At 41.9% G+C, this 18,179-nt stretch overlaps 1 protein-coding gene across 2 annotated transcripts in view; it reads right to left on the bottom strand.

The window, feature by feature from the left end:
- Positions 1-18,179, bottom strand: part of fam20ca (FAM20C golgi associated secretory pathway kinase a) — a 163,817-nt gene that overhangs the window by 15,455 nt on the left and 130,183 nt on the right. For both annotated transcript variants that reach the window (XM_034189534.1, XM_034189533.1), the window contains one exon: positions 13,882-13,974. In XM_034189534.1, coding sequence (XP_034045425.1) covers positions 13,882-13,974 — 93 coding nt within the window. The remainder of the gene's footprint in view (positions 1-13,881; positions 13,975-18,179) is intronic.

The raw sequence follows: 18,179 nt of genomic DNA, 5'->3' as shown, positions 1-18,179 counted from the left end.
ACTAACACTATTTTCCACTCAAATGCACCTAAACTCTCTTTCTGAGGACCACATGATGTGAAAACACAATAAAACGTTCTTACCTGTAAATCTGGTCACGTTTTCTGCATAAATAAATGTTATCCATTCTTTGTGCTCAAACGCCAAAGTAGGGGCGAATCCAGATGGAATGGGGGCGTGGGGGAGGGATGTGCCCCCCTCACAACACCCCTAGATTAAAGGTCCAGTTTTGAAGCCTTTTTTTACTACAACTACTAATATTACTTAAAATAATATTAATTTCGACAAGTAAAATATTTAGAGAGAATTTAAATGTTAGAAAAATGCTAGAATGAATTTAATAGTTACATTTATAAACAATGTAGGTTCGAAATTGCAAGTTTTACTGTTACAGTGCTGTCAACAGTTAAATATGAGGTCAAGAAAGAGGTCTTTATTTTACTTTTTATAAAACAAGTATTTTCATTGAAGTCAAGAAAGGGTGACTATAAAGTAAGTTTTGGCAAAACAGGTATCATTGTCATGTTGAGGTGGCAGAGGGTTGTTGTCGGCAGCTGGGAAAAGTAACTAAAAAAGTAACTAGTAATCTAACTTAGTTACTTTTACAATTGAGTAATCAGTAAAGTAACTAAGTTACTTTTTCAAGGAGTAATCAGTAATCAGTAATTGGATGACTTTTTCAAAGTAACTGTGGCAACACTGCCTATTAATATGAAATTGCATATTTAAATGGGGTGTGGCCAGGGAGGTCTTTGGTTCCACACTCAATTCCACGTTCAGTGGGATGTACAAATGGAACATGCGTAAATTCATGCCTACACACACTTTCATACATCTGAATATTTTTGTGCTTACACCAGATTCAGGGTTTTGGCGTACACCAGCTTTGAGTAGAAAGTCCAAGCAAGTCTTTGTACCTGAGGCCCCTGGTGTCTATATAAGACTAAGAAAAAAGTAAGGACATCAGGATGTGTTTTTTTTCCCTCTGTCCCTTGGTGCAATAGCGTTTAATGATTCCTAATCCAAACTGTCAGGACTTGAATTTTGCTCATGCTGGATCATAAAACATATTAATAATTCATCCACTTTACAGTGCTTTCTGTCTGCTTGTGTGATTGGCATCTTAAGCAGCTTTTATTGACAGCTGACACCCGGCTTCCAGGAAAAACTAAAGTATTTATATGTGCTTCTGCCCCTACAACCCACATCAAAACGCACAGGCACACAAACAAACACACACAAAGGTACCAACCTACAAACACGTATTGTATTGACATGCCAACCGTTATCTCGGCATTTGTCACTCCCCATAATGCAGCGTATCACTATGAACGGTGCAAGCGAGCACTGGTAGAGTTCCAGTTCCACACTGTGCCTTTTACTCTGCATTATTTGTGTCCCATCATTGAGTATACAAGCAAAAATGCACTGAACAACACCGAAACTCACAATTTGCCTTGCTGAGCGGGATCGTAGGATAGACGTATTCCTGACAGGTCTGAAATATTGGTGTTGTAAAAGAAGAATCCATGTAGAGAAATACACTCAACAAAAATATAAACGCAACACTTTTGGTTTTGCTCAAAGATCTAAAACTTTTTCCACATACACAATATCACCATTTCCCTCAAATATTGTTCACAAACCAGTCTAAATCTGTGATAGTGAGCACTTCTCCTTTGCTGAGATAATCCATCCCACCTCACAGGTGTGCCATATCAAGATGCTGATTAGACACCATGATTAGTGCACAGGTGTGCCTTAGACTGTCCACTATAAAAGGCCACTCTGAAAGGTGCAGTTTTATCACACAGCCACAGATGTCACAAGATTTGAGGGAGCGTGCAATTGGCATGCTGACAGCAGGAATGTCAACCAGAGCTGTTGCTCATGTATTGAATGTTCATTTCTCTACCATAAGCCCTCTCCAAAGGCGTTTCAGAGAATTTGGCAGTACATCCAACCAGCCTCACAACCACAGACCACGTGTAACCACACCAGCCCAGGACCTCCACATCCAGCATGTTCACCTCCAAGATCGTCTGAGACCAGCCACTCGGACAGCTGCTGAAACAATCGGTTTGCATAACCAAAGAATTTCTGCACAAACTGTCAGAAACCGTCTCAGGGAAGCTCATCTGCATGCTCGTCGTCCTCATTGGGGTCTCGACCTGACTCCAGTTCGTCGTCGTAACCGACTTGAGTGAGCAAATGCTCACATTCGCTGGCGTTTGGCACGTTGGAGAGGTGTTCTCTTCACGGATGAATCCCGGTTCACACTGTTCAGGGCAGATGGCAGACAGCGTGTGTGGCGTCGTGTGGGTGAACGGTTTTCTGATGTCAATGTTGTGGATCGAGTGGCCCATGGTGGCATTGGGGTTATGGTATGGGCAGGCGTCTGTTATGGACAAAGAACACAGGTGCATTTTATTGATGGCATTTTGAATGCACAGAGATACCGTGACAAGATCCTGAGGCCCATTGTTGTGCCACATCCAAGAACATCACCTCATGTTGCAGCAGGATAATGCACGGCCCCATGTTGCAAGGATCTGTACACAATTCTTGGAAGCTGAAAATGTCCCAGTTCTTGCATGGCCGGCATACTCACTGGACATGTCACCCATTGAGCATGTTTGGGATGCTCTGGACCGTCGTATACGACAGCGTGTACCAGTTCCTGCCAATATCCAGCAACTTTGCACAGCCATTGAAGAGGAGTGGACCAACATTCCACAGGCCACAATTGACAACCTGATCAACTCTATGCGAAGGACATGTGTTGCACTGCATGAGGCAATTGGTGGTCACACCAGATACTGACTGGTATCCCCCCCCCCCAATAAAACAAAACTGCACCTTTCAGAGTGGCCTTTTATTGTGGACAGTCTAAGGCACACCTGTGCACTAATCATGGTGTCTAATCAGCATCTTGGTATGGCACACCTGTGAGGTGGGATGGATTATCTCAGCAAAGGAGAAGCGCTCACTATCACAGATTTAGACTGGTTTGTGAACAATATTTGAGGGAAATGGTGATATTGTGTATGTGGAAAAAGTTTTAGATCTTTGAGTTCATCTCATACAAAATGGGAGCAAAACCAAAAGTGTTGCGTTTATATTTTTGTTGAGTGTACAAACCAGAATTCTTCGGATTTCACCCGCATGCACTGTTGCATAGTGATATGTTGCCTTATGGGTAATGACAAAAAAGCCATATAAAGTACAAAACACAACAGCAAGGTTAAATTGTTTTTATAATCACCAACTGGGTAGCAGGCTAACATAATTTGATGGACACACAGTGTCAAAACACATTAACTTGCACATAAATTTAGCAAACTCACTTGCTAGTTAGCAAAACTAGCTAGCTTGATAAGGCACTGTAGTAATTTACTTACTCAAATTAGCTTGCTATCACCTTCGGTCACTATACTCAAATAAGTAAGTAAAATTAGTAAGTCATATTTATGCAATCCAGACTTTAAAAAAATACAACTGACTAAAAAACAAAAATGAGTCATCACACAACTGCAAGGTTAAATAAGTCTGCATAATCACCAAATAGGTAGCAGTCTAAAATATTATGATGGGCACATATTTTTGAAAACATTGCTTGCTTGCATATAAATTTAGCAAGCTAGTTTTCATGTTAGCTGCATGATAGTCAGCAAAACTGGCTTGATGAGGCGCTGTTATGCTACGTTCACACCGGGCGCGATCAGACGCTACAAATTCGTGGGGGTTGCGTGGCGATGGACGCGCCTCCTTTGCCCGGTGTGTCGCTCTGCTTTTGCTGTGAAAAATTCGCCCCGGTGCGTCATCAAATAGGAGGAACTTCCATTCCGCTCGCAGGCTCCGGTTGTCAGTCAAGTTAACATGACGGACCTTGATCACATGGAGCGAGTTGTTGTGGAAAGCTCCCAATACAGGGAGTATCATTATTGGCTGCAGGAGCTGCGTCTGGATGACGGCCGCTTTCAGTGGTCCTTCCACCTCTGCTGGACCCAGTTTGAGGACCTCCTGTCCCGTTCACGCGCGCACATATAAACAATAAAAAAAAAAGAAACTCCGCTGCTTGCTGCAGCTCACTCTTCCCCTCAAAAAACTCTGTCATAATTGTGTTTAGAAACCAGTCACCATTTGTTTTATTATACACGTGTTTAGTTAATAAGTAAAATAATCTTCAGGTACGATTTGCTCGCGCGCGCACGTAAAAAAAAAAAGAAAGAAACTCCGCTGCTTGCTGTGGGGCTGCTCCTCGCTCGTCCTCAAAAACTCTGTCATAATTGTGTTTAGAAACCAGTCACCATTTGTTTTATTATACATCTGTGTAGTTAATAAGTAAAATAATAATAATAATAAAGTTGGCAGCACCCTCACATCGGGGTGGCATTATTTGTAAAGTGCTTTGAGCGTCTGATGCAGATGGAAAAGCGCTATATAAATGCAGTCCATTTATAATGTCTGTGTTTGTCTACCATCGTTTGTGGCTTTTTACAACAACAGTTTGTGGCTTTTTCCCCCACTGGGGAGATTTTTTGTGCCATTTCTGGTTTGTGTCTTCATCTCCCATAAGCTTGTATTAATTTGGGTTACACAGATGACAGAGAGAGCAGATGTGCAAAGAATGGGAATAGCATCGAGGTGATTCACAAATTATGAAAACTGCAGGAAAAATGTATGAAAATGATTTAAATAACTTGCTAGAGTCGTTTATGTCTTCTGTACATTGTAATCACATAGTAACATGGCTCATCCATTTCTGGGCTTCCAATATCAACATCACTCAAGAGGTGGTATTATGAAACTCGTCATTTGGACTATGTGATCCTATATTATGTTTGCAGTCCTTGTTTTTGATGCTGCTTCTGTCAACTCAAATGTCAGCAGCTACAAATTCACCAGATTTGCTCTGGCACAAGACATTTTATAACTATAGTCACAGCCGAATTCACAGAATGTACTGCAAATTACTTAATTCTAAATTAACCCATCAGTCATCCTTTGTGACAATCAGAAGCTGTTTTCATCCTCTTGGCATCAAGAATCAGTCCCCATGCTTGTGCAGCTGTAAATCTAGCTATTCTAGGTCTGCTGGCCATGCTTCCCTGCAAAACAGTAAACTATAATGATTTGAGTTGACAAATTTCAATGCCATCTGAAGCTATAATGTAAAAAATCTCATAGATCTTCCTGGGGGGCATAAGTGACCCCACACAATTTTGGATTATACTTGCCACATGGATCGGCTGATCCTTGCAAAAATTCTATGAACAAATGCAGAATAAATAGATTGACAAATTCATGTTAGGAAACTTTTCCCGATTAAAATTTGCAAAATATGCCCGGGGTCATAAATAGCACCCCTCGGTCACTTGAGGGTTAATCATTCATATCCAGAATTTATGACTTTCAGATCAAAGACTGATTTAATATCGATCATAACATGATGTTCCTACACTTCTAAGTAGGTGGTGTCCCTTTTTGAGGCATTTAATTATATTTCAGGTTTAATTAAATATTGTTTTAACTTATATCCACTACAGCTTTATTCAATTCATGCTAATGCATGCGTCTGTAATTTTTTCTAAGCATTCATGGCCAAAATGCCAGTGGTACCAAATAAAGGAATACATGTTTTTTACTTTATGCTCTTCCTGTGTTCAGACAGGATGTCTGGGTGTTCCTATTCTCTCTGCTTTCAGCTTTTCTTGTTCTCCTTTTCTCTCATTCTCATTCTTGTTTCTAACCGTGTCATATCAGAACACTACACCCATTCAGTGCCTGTTTAGCCTGCCTGACTCTATGTTTGGGGTCCAAATGACCCAGTCCCCTTTGAGAGTAAATGTAATCCTCCTGGGAGCAGGCAGACACACAGACAGACTGACTGAGTGAAACCCAGTTGGTGAAACTCTAGACTTCACAGGACGGCATTCAGGAGCCGCAAACTGCACCGTCATGTTCGGCCCCGGTGACAAAGGAACACTTGTGTGTGCGTGTGCATGCGTGTGTGTGTGTGTATTTGTCTGTTAGAGCTCACTGAAACACTTCCCCTCCTACGCACCAGTCACAAAGAGTTCAACAGATGGCACACAAACACAGAACGGAATAGAGGATAGAATATTTTCTTTACACCACCTCTTCCTTGTTTTGATATGTTTCACAGTCTGGAATTGGAAATCATGAAGTGGAAACATGGACTTCTAATCGGACACGCAGCCTGGCAGTAGATCAAACTGATATCGAAATTCTGCTGAGGTCACGCATCTAAGTTATAATTGATAAACTGCTGTCTATGCTGCAACAGAATCTAAAACAGGCACTCCAGCACTCTAGCTTGTCTCACTGGGAATGGAGCTGTGATTTCCTGTTTGGCACTATCATCGTGCCTACGCACGCACACCCCTTACCTCATTGGAGAGTCAGACTGTGGTCATAGCAGAGATTGGCAGAGCAGATTTTATCTGTGCAGACTAACAGAATGGTCGGGACACAGGACTGGAGGATCAGTGAGGCTGGATCCTGCTGCAGCTCTCGTGTTGTTGGTGTGGAGATAATTGCCACACATATAGCACCTTAAACATTTGCAAGGTTAAATGACTGGGGAGCACACTAGGATTACCACTTACTGTATTACTATAGTACTACAGTTAATAGTCAAGAGGTTAAAAAAAGGATTGATTTCGCTGTTATATAGGAAAAACACATTTGGGCCATTAGACAAGGTGCTTAATCCCCAAGCTATTCCCTTCAGTACAGTTGAGCACCTAGCATGGCACCATGCTCATACAGAAACGTCTTTTGATGCGATGCTGGGGCACATCAGCAGTGGTGCATCTCATGTTTAGTGCTGCTTGTTGGACCCCTGGTTGAGGATGCAACTCCATCTTTCAGAATAATGACATGGACAACTACAACAATCTACAAGCTGACCTAATTAAACCTTACGTACCGGCCCGGGCTCTGCGTTCTTAGGGTGCAGGACTACTTTGTGTCCCTAGGGTGAATAAAAAGTCTGTAGGTCACAGAGCTTTTTCTTATCGTGCACCTACTTTGTGGAATGATCTCCCTGCATCAATAAAACAGTCAGATTCTGTAGAGACTTTCAAGTCTAGAATTAAGATGCACTTATTTTCCCTTTTGTATGGCTAGCATACTGGCATAGTGTGTTACTATGGTTTTTACTCTTTTAAATAGATTTTATTAGGAGGAGCGGGCTGTGGCCTCAACTTCTACAGTCTGGGTCTTTTAGTGAAGCTTAGGGCTAGTGGTCGGCGATCACCTTAGTATTTCTTCTGTTTTTCTTGTTGCTTAATGTTGACAAATTCTACTTTATTTGTTGTCTTTCTGCCACCTAATTCTGTTTTTTTTCTCTTTCTGTTTGAGGTGCAGCTCCATCCAGAAGTGGGAGTGGGTGTCTTCTTCTGCAAGCCTCCCATCCTGGACACCAGCATGGCCTCCCAAAATTTGCTAAATATTTGTATTGTCAAGTGTGTTGGTAGCATGGTTCAAATCACCCCTTTGAGTCTGGTCTGCTTGAGGTTTCTTCCTCAAATCATCAGAGGGAGTTTTTCTTTACCACTGTCACCTGTGTGTTTGCTCTAGGGGTTGGTAAGGTTAGACCTTACTTGTGTGAAGCACCTTGAGATAGCTTTGCTGTGATTTGGTGCTATATAAATGAAATAAATTGAAATTGAGTTAATGTGGAGTAAGGTGAAAAGAGAAGTGGCAAAAGCTAAGAGCCCCTTCACACATAACCCAAAGTTGGGAAAGAAACAGAAACCATCTGAGAAAGAGTGAAAAGAAAACTGAATTGGCGAGCTGCAAAAAATTCCAACCTGCTCTCAGGAGAGACACAGATTTTGGACAGGGGTGAACGATCCTGCAGTGCCGGTTTTGTGCACATGCATGAACAGTGCGAGGATGTACATTGTGCTCAGACAGCAGTAGCAGCTCTGGACATATTATATACGAGGGCTGTCCGTAAAGTATAGGTCCTTTTTATTTTTTCAAAAACTATATGGATTTCATTCATATGTTTTTACGTCAGAGATGCTTGAACCCTCGTGCGCATGCGTGAGTTTTTCCATGCCTGTCGGTGACGTCATTCGCCTGTGAGCACTCCTTGTGGGAGGAGTCGTCCAGCCCCTCGTCGGAATTCCTTTGTCTGAGAAGTTGCTGAGAGACTGGCGCTTTGTTTGATCAAAATTTTTTCTAAACCTGTGAGACACATCGAAGTGGACATGGTTCGAAAAATTAAGCTGGTTTTCAGTGAAAATTTTAACAGCTGGTGAGAGATTTTGAGGTGATTCTGTCGCTTTAAGGACTTTTCACAGTGCGAGACATCGCGCAGCGCTCTCAGGCAGCGTCATCAGCCTGTTTCAAGCTTAAAACCTCCACATTTCAGGCTCTATTGATCCAGGACGTCGTGAGAGAACAGAAGTTTCAGAAGAAGTCGGTTTCAGCATTTTATCCGGATATTCCACTGTTAAAGGAGATTTTTTTAATGAAAGACGTGCGGACGGGTCCGCGCGTCGGGACGCAGCCGACGCGGCGCGGCGGCACAGGAAAAGCACCTCCGTGTTGATAACCATTTGTTAAAATCCAGTTGGCTTTTGATGGCTTTCAGTGGAGTGAGTATATGAGAAATTGTTTATCAGCTGGAGATGTTCCAACTTGTCCTCAAGGCTTCCAACAGAGGTGTTTTTCCTGTGACGGAGCGTCGCGGCGGCTGCGAGCCGATGCTGCAATCCGCCCGCACGTCTTTCATTAAAAAAATCTCCTTTAACAGTGGAATATCCGGATAAAATGCTGAAACTGACTTCTTCTGAAACTTCTCTGTTCTCTCACGACGTCCTGGATCAATAGAGCCTGAAATGTGGAGGTTTTAAGCTTGAAACAGGCTGATGACGCTGCCTGAGAGCGCTGCGCGACGTCTCGCACTGTGAAAAGTCCTTAAAGCGACAGAATCACCTCAAAATCTCTCACCAGCTGTTAAAATTTTCACTGAAAACCAGCTTAATTTTTCGAACCATGTCCACTTCGATGTGTCTCACAGGTTTAGAAAAAATTTTGATCAAACAAAGCGCCAGTCTCTCAGCAACTTCTCAGACAAAGGAATTCCGACGAGGGGCTGGACGACTCCTCCCACAAGGAGTGCTGACAGGCGAATGATGTCACCGACAGGCATGGAAAAACTCACGCATGCGCACGAGGGTTCAAGCATGTCTGACGTAAAAACATATGAATGAAATCCATATAGTTTTTGAAAAAAATAAAAAGGACCTATACTTTACGGACAGCCCTCGTATGCTGTGCATAAATCAACGGAAATGTGAATGCACAAAATAATGTGAGTGCACAGAACTTCATAAGAACAATGAATGTACTGTTTAAATGTAAGACAATCATGTTGCCGGCCATGATTCTGCACTCACTATAAAGAAAACACACACACACACACACACACACACACACGCACAAAACAAAACACAACTGCACTTTTTAATATTCTTGTTACAAAGAGTGGACAGTACAAGAATGATCCTCCTCCTGGACACCAGGAAGTAATGAAGTGACATGGATGACTTTTTCTTCCTTTTATTTTTTACATAAATGAGCTGATGTTCTCGTATCATGAACACATCAGCTGGCTACGTATGAACCTCTGTCCAGCGTGCATGGAGGTGCTGGTGACTGCGTTGGTGATATGTGGTTTTATTTATTGCAATGTGAGAAGAGCCCACCGATGCACGTGCCTCGCGGTAGCATCTCATTAGGTGATATTCTGCATAGCATGATATGTGTTCCCTAGCTGTGCATAGCGATGATGCAATGGTCAGCTGCAGCTTTGACTACCTGCTTGTTGCCGTGCACACTGAGACGTGGTTGGGATGATCCAATGTGTTTTTATTTTTCCCTATGTCATCATCGTTTGCAGACACGTGTGCAGCATCGTGCGCTGCACATGGGTGAGTTGAGCACATGTGACAATATGTGTCAGCTGTGCCATCATGTCTGACGAAGGGCTCTTGCCCGAAACATTACATTCATTTTTTTGTTAAATAAAAATTTTCTTTCTGGGAGCGCTGTGGCTGTGTGAATCATTCGGTTTTTCCCAGTTGTGCCATCATGGACATGGCAACCATTCAGCTGTACGCACTTTGCTCACTGCGATCACACTGCACTACAGCCATTGTCCGCAACCTCAGCCACACCTCGACTATAGGCTCGTGATGTGGGGGGGGACAACACACTCACACGCCATCTGTGTTGCGGGTGGGTGGGTGGGTGGGTGGTAGCACACCATTTGTGTTGCAGGTGAGGAGAGAGAACACTCACCCCTTGTTAGTGTTGTCCGGTAACACACTCATGGAGCACTTACAAAATGTGGGGCCATTTGCACTCGCAGCGCAAAAGTGGTCACCTGCTTTCTATGTTCGTGCTGGGAGTGCAAATGGCCCCACATTTCATAGTGTCCCATGAGTGTGTTACCGGGCAACACAAATGGCATGAGTGTGCCGTCCCCCTGTGTTAAATAGGGAGTTCTCAAAAACTGACGGACTATGCTGGAAAGAGACTAATGATGGAAGCCACCAACTTGCCCTGACAACTCTGAGTTCTTGGCTTGCGTGGTTGTGGCTGAAACTGTGCATAAAGCCCTAGTCCCACCGATTACTGAACGATTAATGATGAGCCACATAGCATGTCTTTTTTGGTACAAGTTGAGTTATTCAACAAATGTTGGAGAATAGTGGCTCTGAGAGGCTCTTAGAGGCAGAATATTCAGCTCATCTTGGAGCATGGACCTAATTTCAAGAAGTTCAAAATTCAGCAAAAACAGTGTGGGACAGTTTGTATATGAGGTACTACGAGGACAAACAAGGATGTTAGAGGCATATTAGTGGTGAGGACGAGGCTGTTAAAAGCCCATTATCTGAGTATCTGGCAGCTACGAGGATAGGACAGTCTATTTATATGAAATTATTTTGTCGTAGTGGATTAATCATTTTCTGTCAGATTTTGACTGTTGAAAACACCTCTAATCGCTTCCAGACTCACAGAGGACTGTTTCAGCTGCTTTTTTTTCCTCTCACTCCTGTGGTTCAGGAGGTGGAAAACATATTTGGAACAGTCTAAAAGGTAATTATTTGTAATGTTTTAATTGTAATAGCTTGGTAAAACAGTTGCATGTTCATTCCTTCTTATGAGCTGTTGTAAAAGTATGTTTATGATAGATTTAACATCTCATTATAATCGATCAGATGAGCTGCGCTGTTATGCGGTGTACTGACACAGTCACTCGCACGCAGTGTTTTTTAATTGTTTGCGCAATGAAACTGTGAATTAGGAATGCAACATACGAGGTCTATTAGAAAAGAAACCGACCTTTTTATTTTTTTCAAAAACTGTATGGATTTGAATCACGTGCAATTACATCAGACAAGCTTGAACCCTCGTGGGCATACAAGAGTTTTTTCACGCCTGTCGGTTGCGTCATTCGCCTGTGGGCAGGCTTTGAGTGAGGAGTGGTCCACCCCTCCATCTATTTTTTCATTGCTTAGGAATGCCTTAGAGACTGCCGCTTTCCTTGATCAAAAATTTTTCAGAAACTGTAAGGCACATCCGAGTGGACACCATTCGAGAAATTCAGCTGGTTTTCGCTGAAAATTTTAAGGGCTGATGAGAGATTATGGAGTGTTACTGTCGCTTTAAGGACAACCCACGGAGCCGGATGGCGCGCCGCGCTCCGAGCCGCCGTCGTCAGCCTGTTTCGAGCTGAAAACTTCCAAATTTAAGCCTCTGTTGACCCAGGACGTCGTGAGAGAACAGAGAAGTTTCAGAAGAGGTCGGGATCAGCAGTTTATCCAGACAATCCACTGTTAAAGGCGATTTTGTAATGAAAGACGTGCAGACGGATTTGTGCGTCGGCAGGCAGCCGCTCATGGTGCGGCGCCACAGAGAAACACCTCCGTGTTGATAACCATTCGTAAAATTTAGGCGGCTTTCGATGGTTTTCAGTCAAGTGAGTATCCGAGAAATTGTTTAACAGCTGGGCATGTTCAAACTTGTCCTGTAACGCTTCCAACGGAGGTGTTTCTCTGTGGCGCCGGGCCATGAGCGGCTGCCTGCCGACGTGCGAATCCGTCCGCACGTCTTTCATTACAAAATCTCCTTTAACAGTGGAATGTCCGGATAAACTGGTGATCCTGACCTCTTCTGAAACTTCTCTGTTCTCTCATGACGTCCTGGGTCAACAGAGGCTTAAATTTGGAAATTTTCAGCTCGAAACAGGCTGACGACGGCGGCTCAGGGCGTGGCGCACCCTCCGGCTCCATGGGTTGTCCTTAAAGCGACAGTAACACTCCATAATCTCTCATCAGCCCTTAAAATTTTCACCGAAAACCAGCTGAATTTCTCGAATGGTGTCCACTCGGATGTACCTTACAGTTTCTGAAAAAATTTTGATCAAGCAAAGCGGCAGTCTCTGAGCCATTCCTAAACAATGAAAAAATAGACGGGAGGGGTGGACCACTCCTCACTCAAAGCCTGCCCACAGGCGAATGACGCAACCGACAGGCGTGAAAAAACTCTCGCATGCCCACGAGGGTTCAAGCTTGTCTGATGTAATCGCACGTGATTCAAATCCATATAGTTTTTGAAAAAAATAATAAGGTCGGATACTTTTCTAATAGTCCTCGTACAAGACTGCACCATTCCCTTTCTCCACTCAAATCCACAAAAGCCTTTAACACCTTCAGAGTTGTCTGTGTGTCTTGATGGCTTCCCTCACTCGTTTCCTTGCAGCATGGTCAGTACATTTTTGAGGACTGCCACCTTGACACAGATTCCCCATGCAGTACCATATTGTTTGTATTTCTTAATGACTGACGGACGTAAATAAAAACCAAGAAATGATCATGTATCCATCCCGTGACTTGGTTCAGGAAACCTGGCTGCAAAAAAGTGTTGATTTAATCCCTACATTTAGAATAAATTACCCTCACCCAAACTTTTTTTGGAAGGTGTTGCGGGGCCTTAAATGAAGGAATTGATGTATATATAAAAAATTGAATTAAGTTGGCCATGTGAAACATCTTGGGTTCATCCTGTCTGCAATGAAATAAATAGAAATCAAAATAAATATAAGGATCACAGCATTTTCCATATAGTACCAATGTTTTCTGATTTGGGGTTGTTCATTTTGATGTGGTAGACGTGCATACACGTTCCATCTGTGTCAGTAAATTTGATTATAAGTGAAGGTGGAGTCTGTAACATGGCATCAAAGTAAGAGCAGTGAGTTACATTACCGCCTGCTGCACCGATTCTACCCTCCAGCTTCTTCTTGGACTTAACAAATCCTACGGTACTTTAGGTCGGCCAATTTCATCTTTTCCATTATGTGCATGATTTTCCTCAAAGAGCCGGAACATTTTTTATAATTGTCTTAGCACTATTTTAAAGAAAGATTTCACAAATGTAATTGCCAGTGGTCTCATCTCTTCACGTGTAGGTTTTCTAGAATGTTTGCCGGCTGCCTGTAAAAGGCTTTTTTCCTAATTTATTATCCTTCCACAACCCATTCAGTCATATTTACTTTTCTTTGCTTGTTTTTTTTCTTCCCTTTAGAGGTATCACTCCTCAGCGTGCTTCTTTCATTTATGAAATCCTCTTTAAATGTACATGGCTGAAATCCATTACCTTAGCTGTGTAATGGCCTTAAAATGTTCTCTGCAGGATTGAACACATGTAATCTGACATTCTTCCTGGAACACACTGTGATGGATGAGTTGAAAAGCACAATCATACAGGAAAATGGGGGAGAAAGAAGTCAGCGCACAACAGGTTTTGGGAGAAAATGGCCAGAAAATTTACCTGTCGAGATGAAAAGCGGCAATCTCTGCATTGTGTCTCTCAAAATCGGAGAAATAGAAGAAGTCTGGAGGGGTTTCCTGCTCCCGTGTTTGTCTGAAAGAGAGCAGATATTTTATTGTTAGATTCTCATATATTCTATTGATATTTGGATCAACTTCACCCTCAAATTCTAATCACTTCCATGACGGCAGCTGATTCTGGATCCAATGCCATATCAAGCAGCCATTCCAGACAACCTGGATAGAGACAAGTGTGGACCCAGACATCCCATCTGGGAGGTACCACAGTTTTGGTCCAGTTTCCAAAATCAGATGTGTGCCAGCTCATGGTACTAAAAGATGTATTTACATATCTGGGCAGGGACTTTTTCTTTGTCTATGTGTGGCCCAGACTGACATCCTGTCCAGGGTGTATCCCGCCTTATACCCATGACTGCTAGGATAGTAGTCCATGAGCCAGTCATGAATTTTGACCTAATCGGTACCACTTAAGGGGACGAAATGATACTTAGAATCCAACCTCAGTGTATCATGGCTTACACAAAAATGTATGATAGCCATCCCAGGGTGGTAGCTATAGCCAGGTAGGGATCAATGAAGAATTACACAGAGGTCAAACTTGAAAAATGCTCCAATCATGTTGAAAACTATATCACATTATTTGTCTGATCATAACAATTCCAAAAAGGTATAGTTGTACTATCTATGATGGAATGTTCTGGAGTAAAAACAGCAAAAATGGTGACAAAGGTCAATTTCAGTTTGTACAGGCGTCAAAAGTTAAAGTTGCTCCAATTTCAGCAAAAAAATATGCAAATTATTGGTTGAAATAAAAGGATCAATAAATGGAATAGTTTTGACTGTGTTGAATGCTTTGTCTCCAAAGTTAAGGTCAAACAAGGTCAACATCCATTGAATTGTATGACATGTGACGTTACCCTGTATCATGGTAACGAAGCATGACAGATGGTGCAAAATATTCCTTTTTAGAACCCTATTAACCCAAACAATAATTTGCATAATTGTTTTACTGAAATTGGAGCAACTTTAATATTTGACCCCTGTACAGACTGAAATTGACCTTTGTCACCATTTTTGCTGTTTTGACCCCATAACTCCAGAACATTCCATCATAGACAGTCCAAACTATAACTTTTTGGAATCATTATGATCAGACAAGTAATGTGATGTAGTTTTCAACATGATTGGAGCATTTTTAAAGTTTGACCTCTGTGTAATTCTTCATTGACCCTTACCTGGCTATAGCTACCACCCTGGGATGGCTGTCATACATTTTTGTGTTGGCCATGATACACTGAGGTTGGATTCTGTGTCGTTTTTTCCCCTTAAGTGGGACCGAAAACCTGCTTGGCCCATGGACTATAGGCTCCACCCCCCCCAATAATTTCCATCACTTTTTACCATTATTGGAACAACTTTAACTTTTGACCCTTGTAAAAACTTAAACTGACCTTGCATTCCATTTTTTGTTATTTTTACCCCATAACTCCATTGAATTCAGTCATAGATAGTCCACATTATACCTTTTTGAAATCTTTACAATCAGACAAATATGATTGGAGCATTTTAAAATTTTGACCTGTGTAATTCTTCACTTGACCCCTACCTGGCCGCCTATTGAATATTCAGGTGTACACTTTGCTTTATCAACAGAGTAATGTCTAAAGAGTATTTGTGCCATATTTGGCGCTTGCATCACCATTTGAAGGATTCCTCTGTAAATATTCTCTTATCTGCTGCACTACTACTTGGACAGGATGCCAATCCGATACAGGTTAGATCCCCAACCAAGGCTGGTACTCATTTACAGCTGGGTGGGCTGAGACAGTGCAGGTGAAGTGTCATTTTGAAGCATACAAACAGATACTGTGATCAGTAATCTGACTCTAGTCTTCATATTCAGAGGTTTCAGTAGCTGCTGTCAGCAATCACAGTTGTCAGGCTACTTTACAAAATGCCAACAATAACTTTTAGAGAAGTCACAAACCACCCCTTAAGTTTCTGCACGCATATTAACTGCAGAATAATTGTAATCCTTACATAATGGTGTGAAATACAGGTTTATTGTCATGGTGAATTGTTTTTAAAGTAATAACTGCCTAAACCTCAATGCAAAGATCATGTGATGTACTATAAGCAGTTGTGAGCAGAGAAAAAGGAGGAGCTACATGTTTATGTGAATGGTGCCGACATTGGTTCTAAGCACAGAAATATTCACTCTAAAATATCAGGTGTTGAGAGTAGAATGTGTGCTCTGATATAATTCACTGACTTTGTGTTGCATCATCTTCATGACTGTGCTGTGGGGTGGAGCGACTGGAAGTACAATGGGACTCTCTTCCCCCCCACACACACACACATACACACACCACCACCACTTTATCAGTTCTGTGCTCGCTAAGCTGTCAGTGTGTTTTTAAGTATTTCAGACATTTTCCATAAATCTGAAAAAAAAAAGTTTTCTAATGCGAACCACTGAATGGGTTTCAGATTCACTCAGACAATACAGATGAATTAATGTATGCTGACGTTAGATTTATTTGTGACCTTTCCGAGTGAATTAAAGCCATTAATGAATCTCTGATGTTTTAGATGAGGACATAATACAATATTTCATATTGAAACTATCCAAAAATATGTGTAAATTTATTTCATTCACGCATGTCCATAAATAGTCATAATGTGAATGCACGTTTCCAGGGATGGCACTAGAAATTTTTGATTTTTTTTGGGGGGGTGGGGGGTAGGTGGAGGCATGTTAAAAACATGTAAAAAGTATAACGATAAAAATTACAGCCCTCGATTCATCTGAAAAGGCACCAGACGTCATCTACAGAAGCATAGAAATTCTAAAGTTGATCAGAAACCCCTTCCTGGACTCTCCCCCTCAAACACCTTTTGGCATTCACTATGGCCCCAAGAAAGTATGTAAGTGTTGCTTTTTCATTCCAACTTCTACTTCCTTTCTTAAAGCCACTCAGTGACATGTCATTAATATACAAATTAACTGATGGTATTCAGGTTGTACTTCCCATTTTTACCAAAGGTCATCAAATATGGCCATCGGGTATTGTGAAGGCTTTGCATCCGTCTGTCCATCTGTCTGTCTGCGCTCAGCATAAGCCCAGTCCTACTTACTGCCAGAGTGTTCAAATTCACAGGGAACATTCTTGGGACACAGACCTAGGACAAGTTCAAAGATGGCTAACCTTGACTTATTTTAAGATGGTAAAAAGTCACATTATGTTTCAATCAGTTCGGTTTGTTTTTGAGTGGTATAGAGCCGCACCTTGACATCAGTGGCTGCTTTCTCCAAAACCACTTCATTTTGTGTGTTTATATAGATGTTTCTCATATATTATGGAAAAGCTAGTGAGAAATAAACACTTCTAAAACTGAAAATGTTGTTTTTGGAACCTAACAACAACTCTGAAGTTATTATTTCACGGACGTTAGCATGGTGACGTCACAGGCTGGTCACTAGCTGCAAAACTCCATTTTGTTTGTGTGTAAATATAACCTCTTTGTATCAGGTCTGGTTGACGGATGAGGCAGGACACAAATGCAGGACTCGGACACAAAGCTCTCTATGTAAAAACAGTTTACTGAGATAGTAAACGGGGTCTGGTACACAGGAAGGCAGTCTAAAATGAGCAACAGTACAAGGAGCAGGCTAAGGCATGGTCGAGGAAACAAGCAGATCATCAAAACACACATGAGGCTAGCAGGTCGAGAATACAAAAACAGAGCTGGAGAGAAGGCACTAGGTGCATCAATCTGGTGAAGGACTGGGGGATCTGGAGAGCTACAGTAGTGTTCAGAATAATAGTAGTGCTATGTGACTAAAAAGATTAATCCAGGTTTTGAGTCTATTTCTTATTGTTACATGGGAAACAAGGTACCAGTAGATTCAGTAGATTCTCACAAATCCAACAAGATCAAGCTTTCATGATATGCACACTCTTAAGGCTATGAAATTGGGCTATTAGTAAAAAAAGTAGAAAAGGGGGTGTTCACAATAATAGTAGTGTGGCATTCAGTCAGTGAGTTCGTCAATTTTGTGGAACAAACAGGTATGAATCAGGTGTCCCCTATTTAAGGATGAAGCCAGCACCTGTTGAACATGCTTTTCTCTTTGAAAGCCTGAGGAAAATGGGATGTTCAAGACATTGTTCAGAAGAACAGCGTAGTTTGATTGAAAAGTTGATCGGAGAGGGGGAAACTAGAAGACGCCTGTGTGAAGCTAATTTATTTGCAAGAATTCCCCACAAAGTCCCT

Source organism: Thalassophryne amazonica, chromosome 16, assembly GCF_902500255.1.
Source record: "Thalassophryne amazonica chromosome 16, fThaAma1.1, whole genome shotgun sequence".
NCBI classification, from domain to species: Eukaryota; Metazoa; Chordata; class Actinopteri; order Batrachoidiformes; family Batrachoididae; genus Thalassophryne; species Thalassophryne amazonica.
The sequence above is the reverse complement of the archived record's forward strand: the minus strand, read 5'-3'. Positions and strand labels throughout refer to the sequence as shown.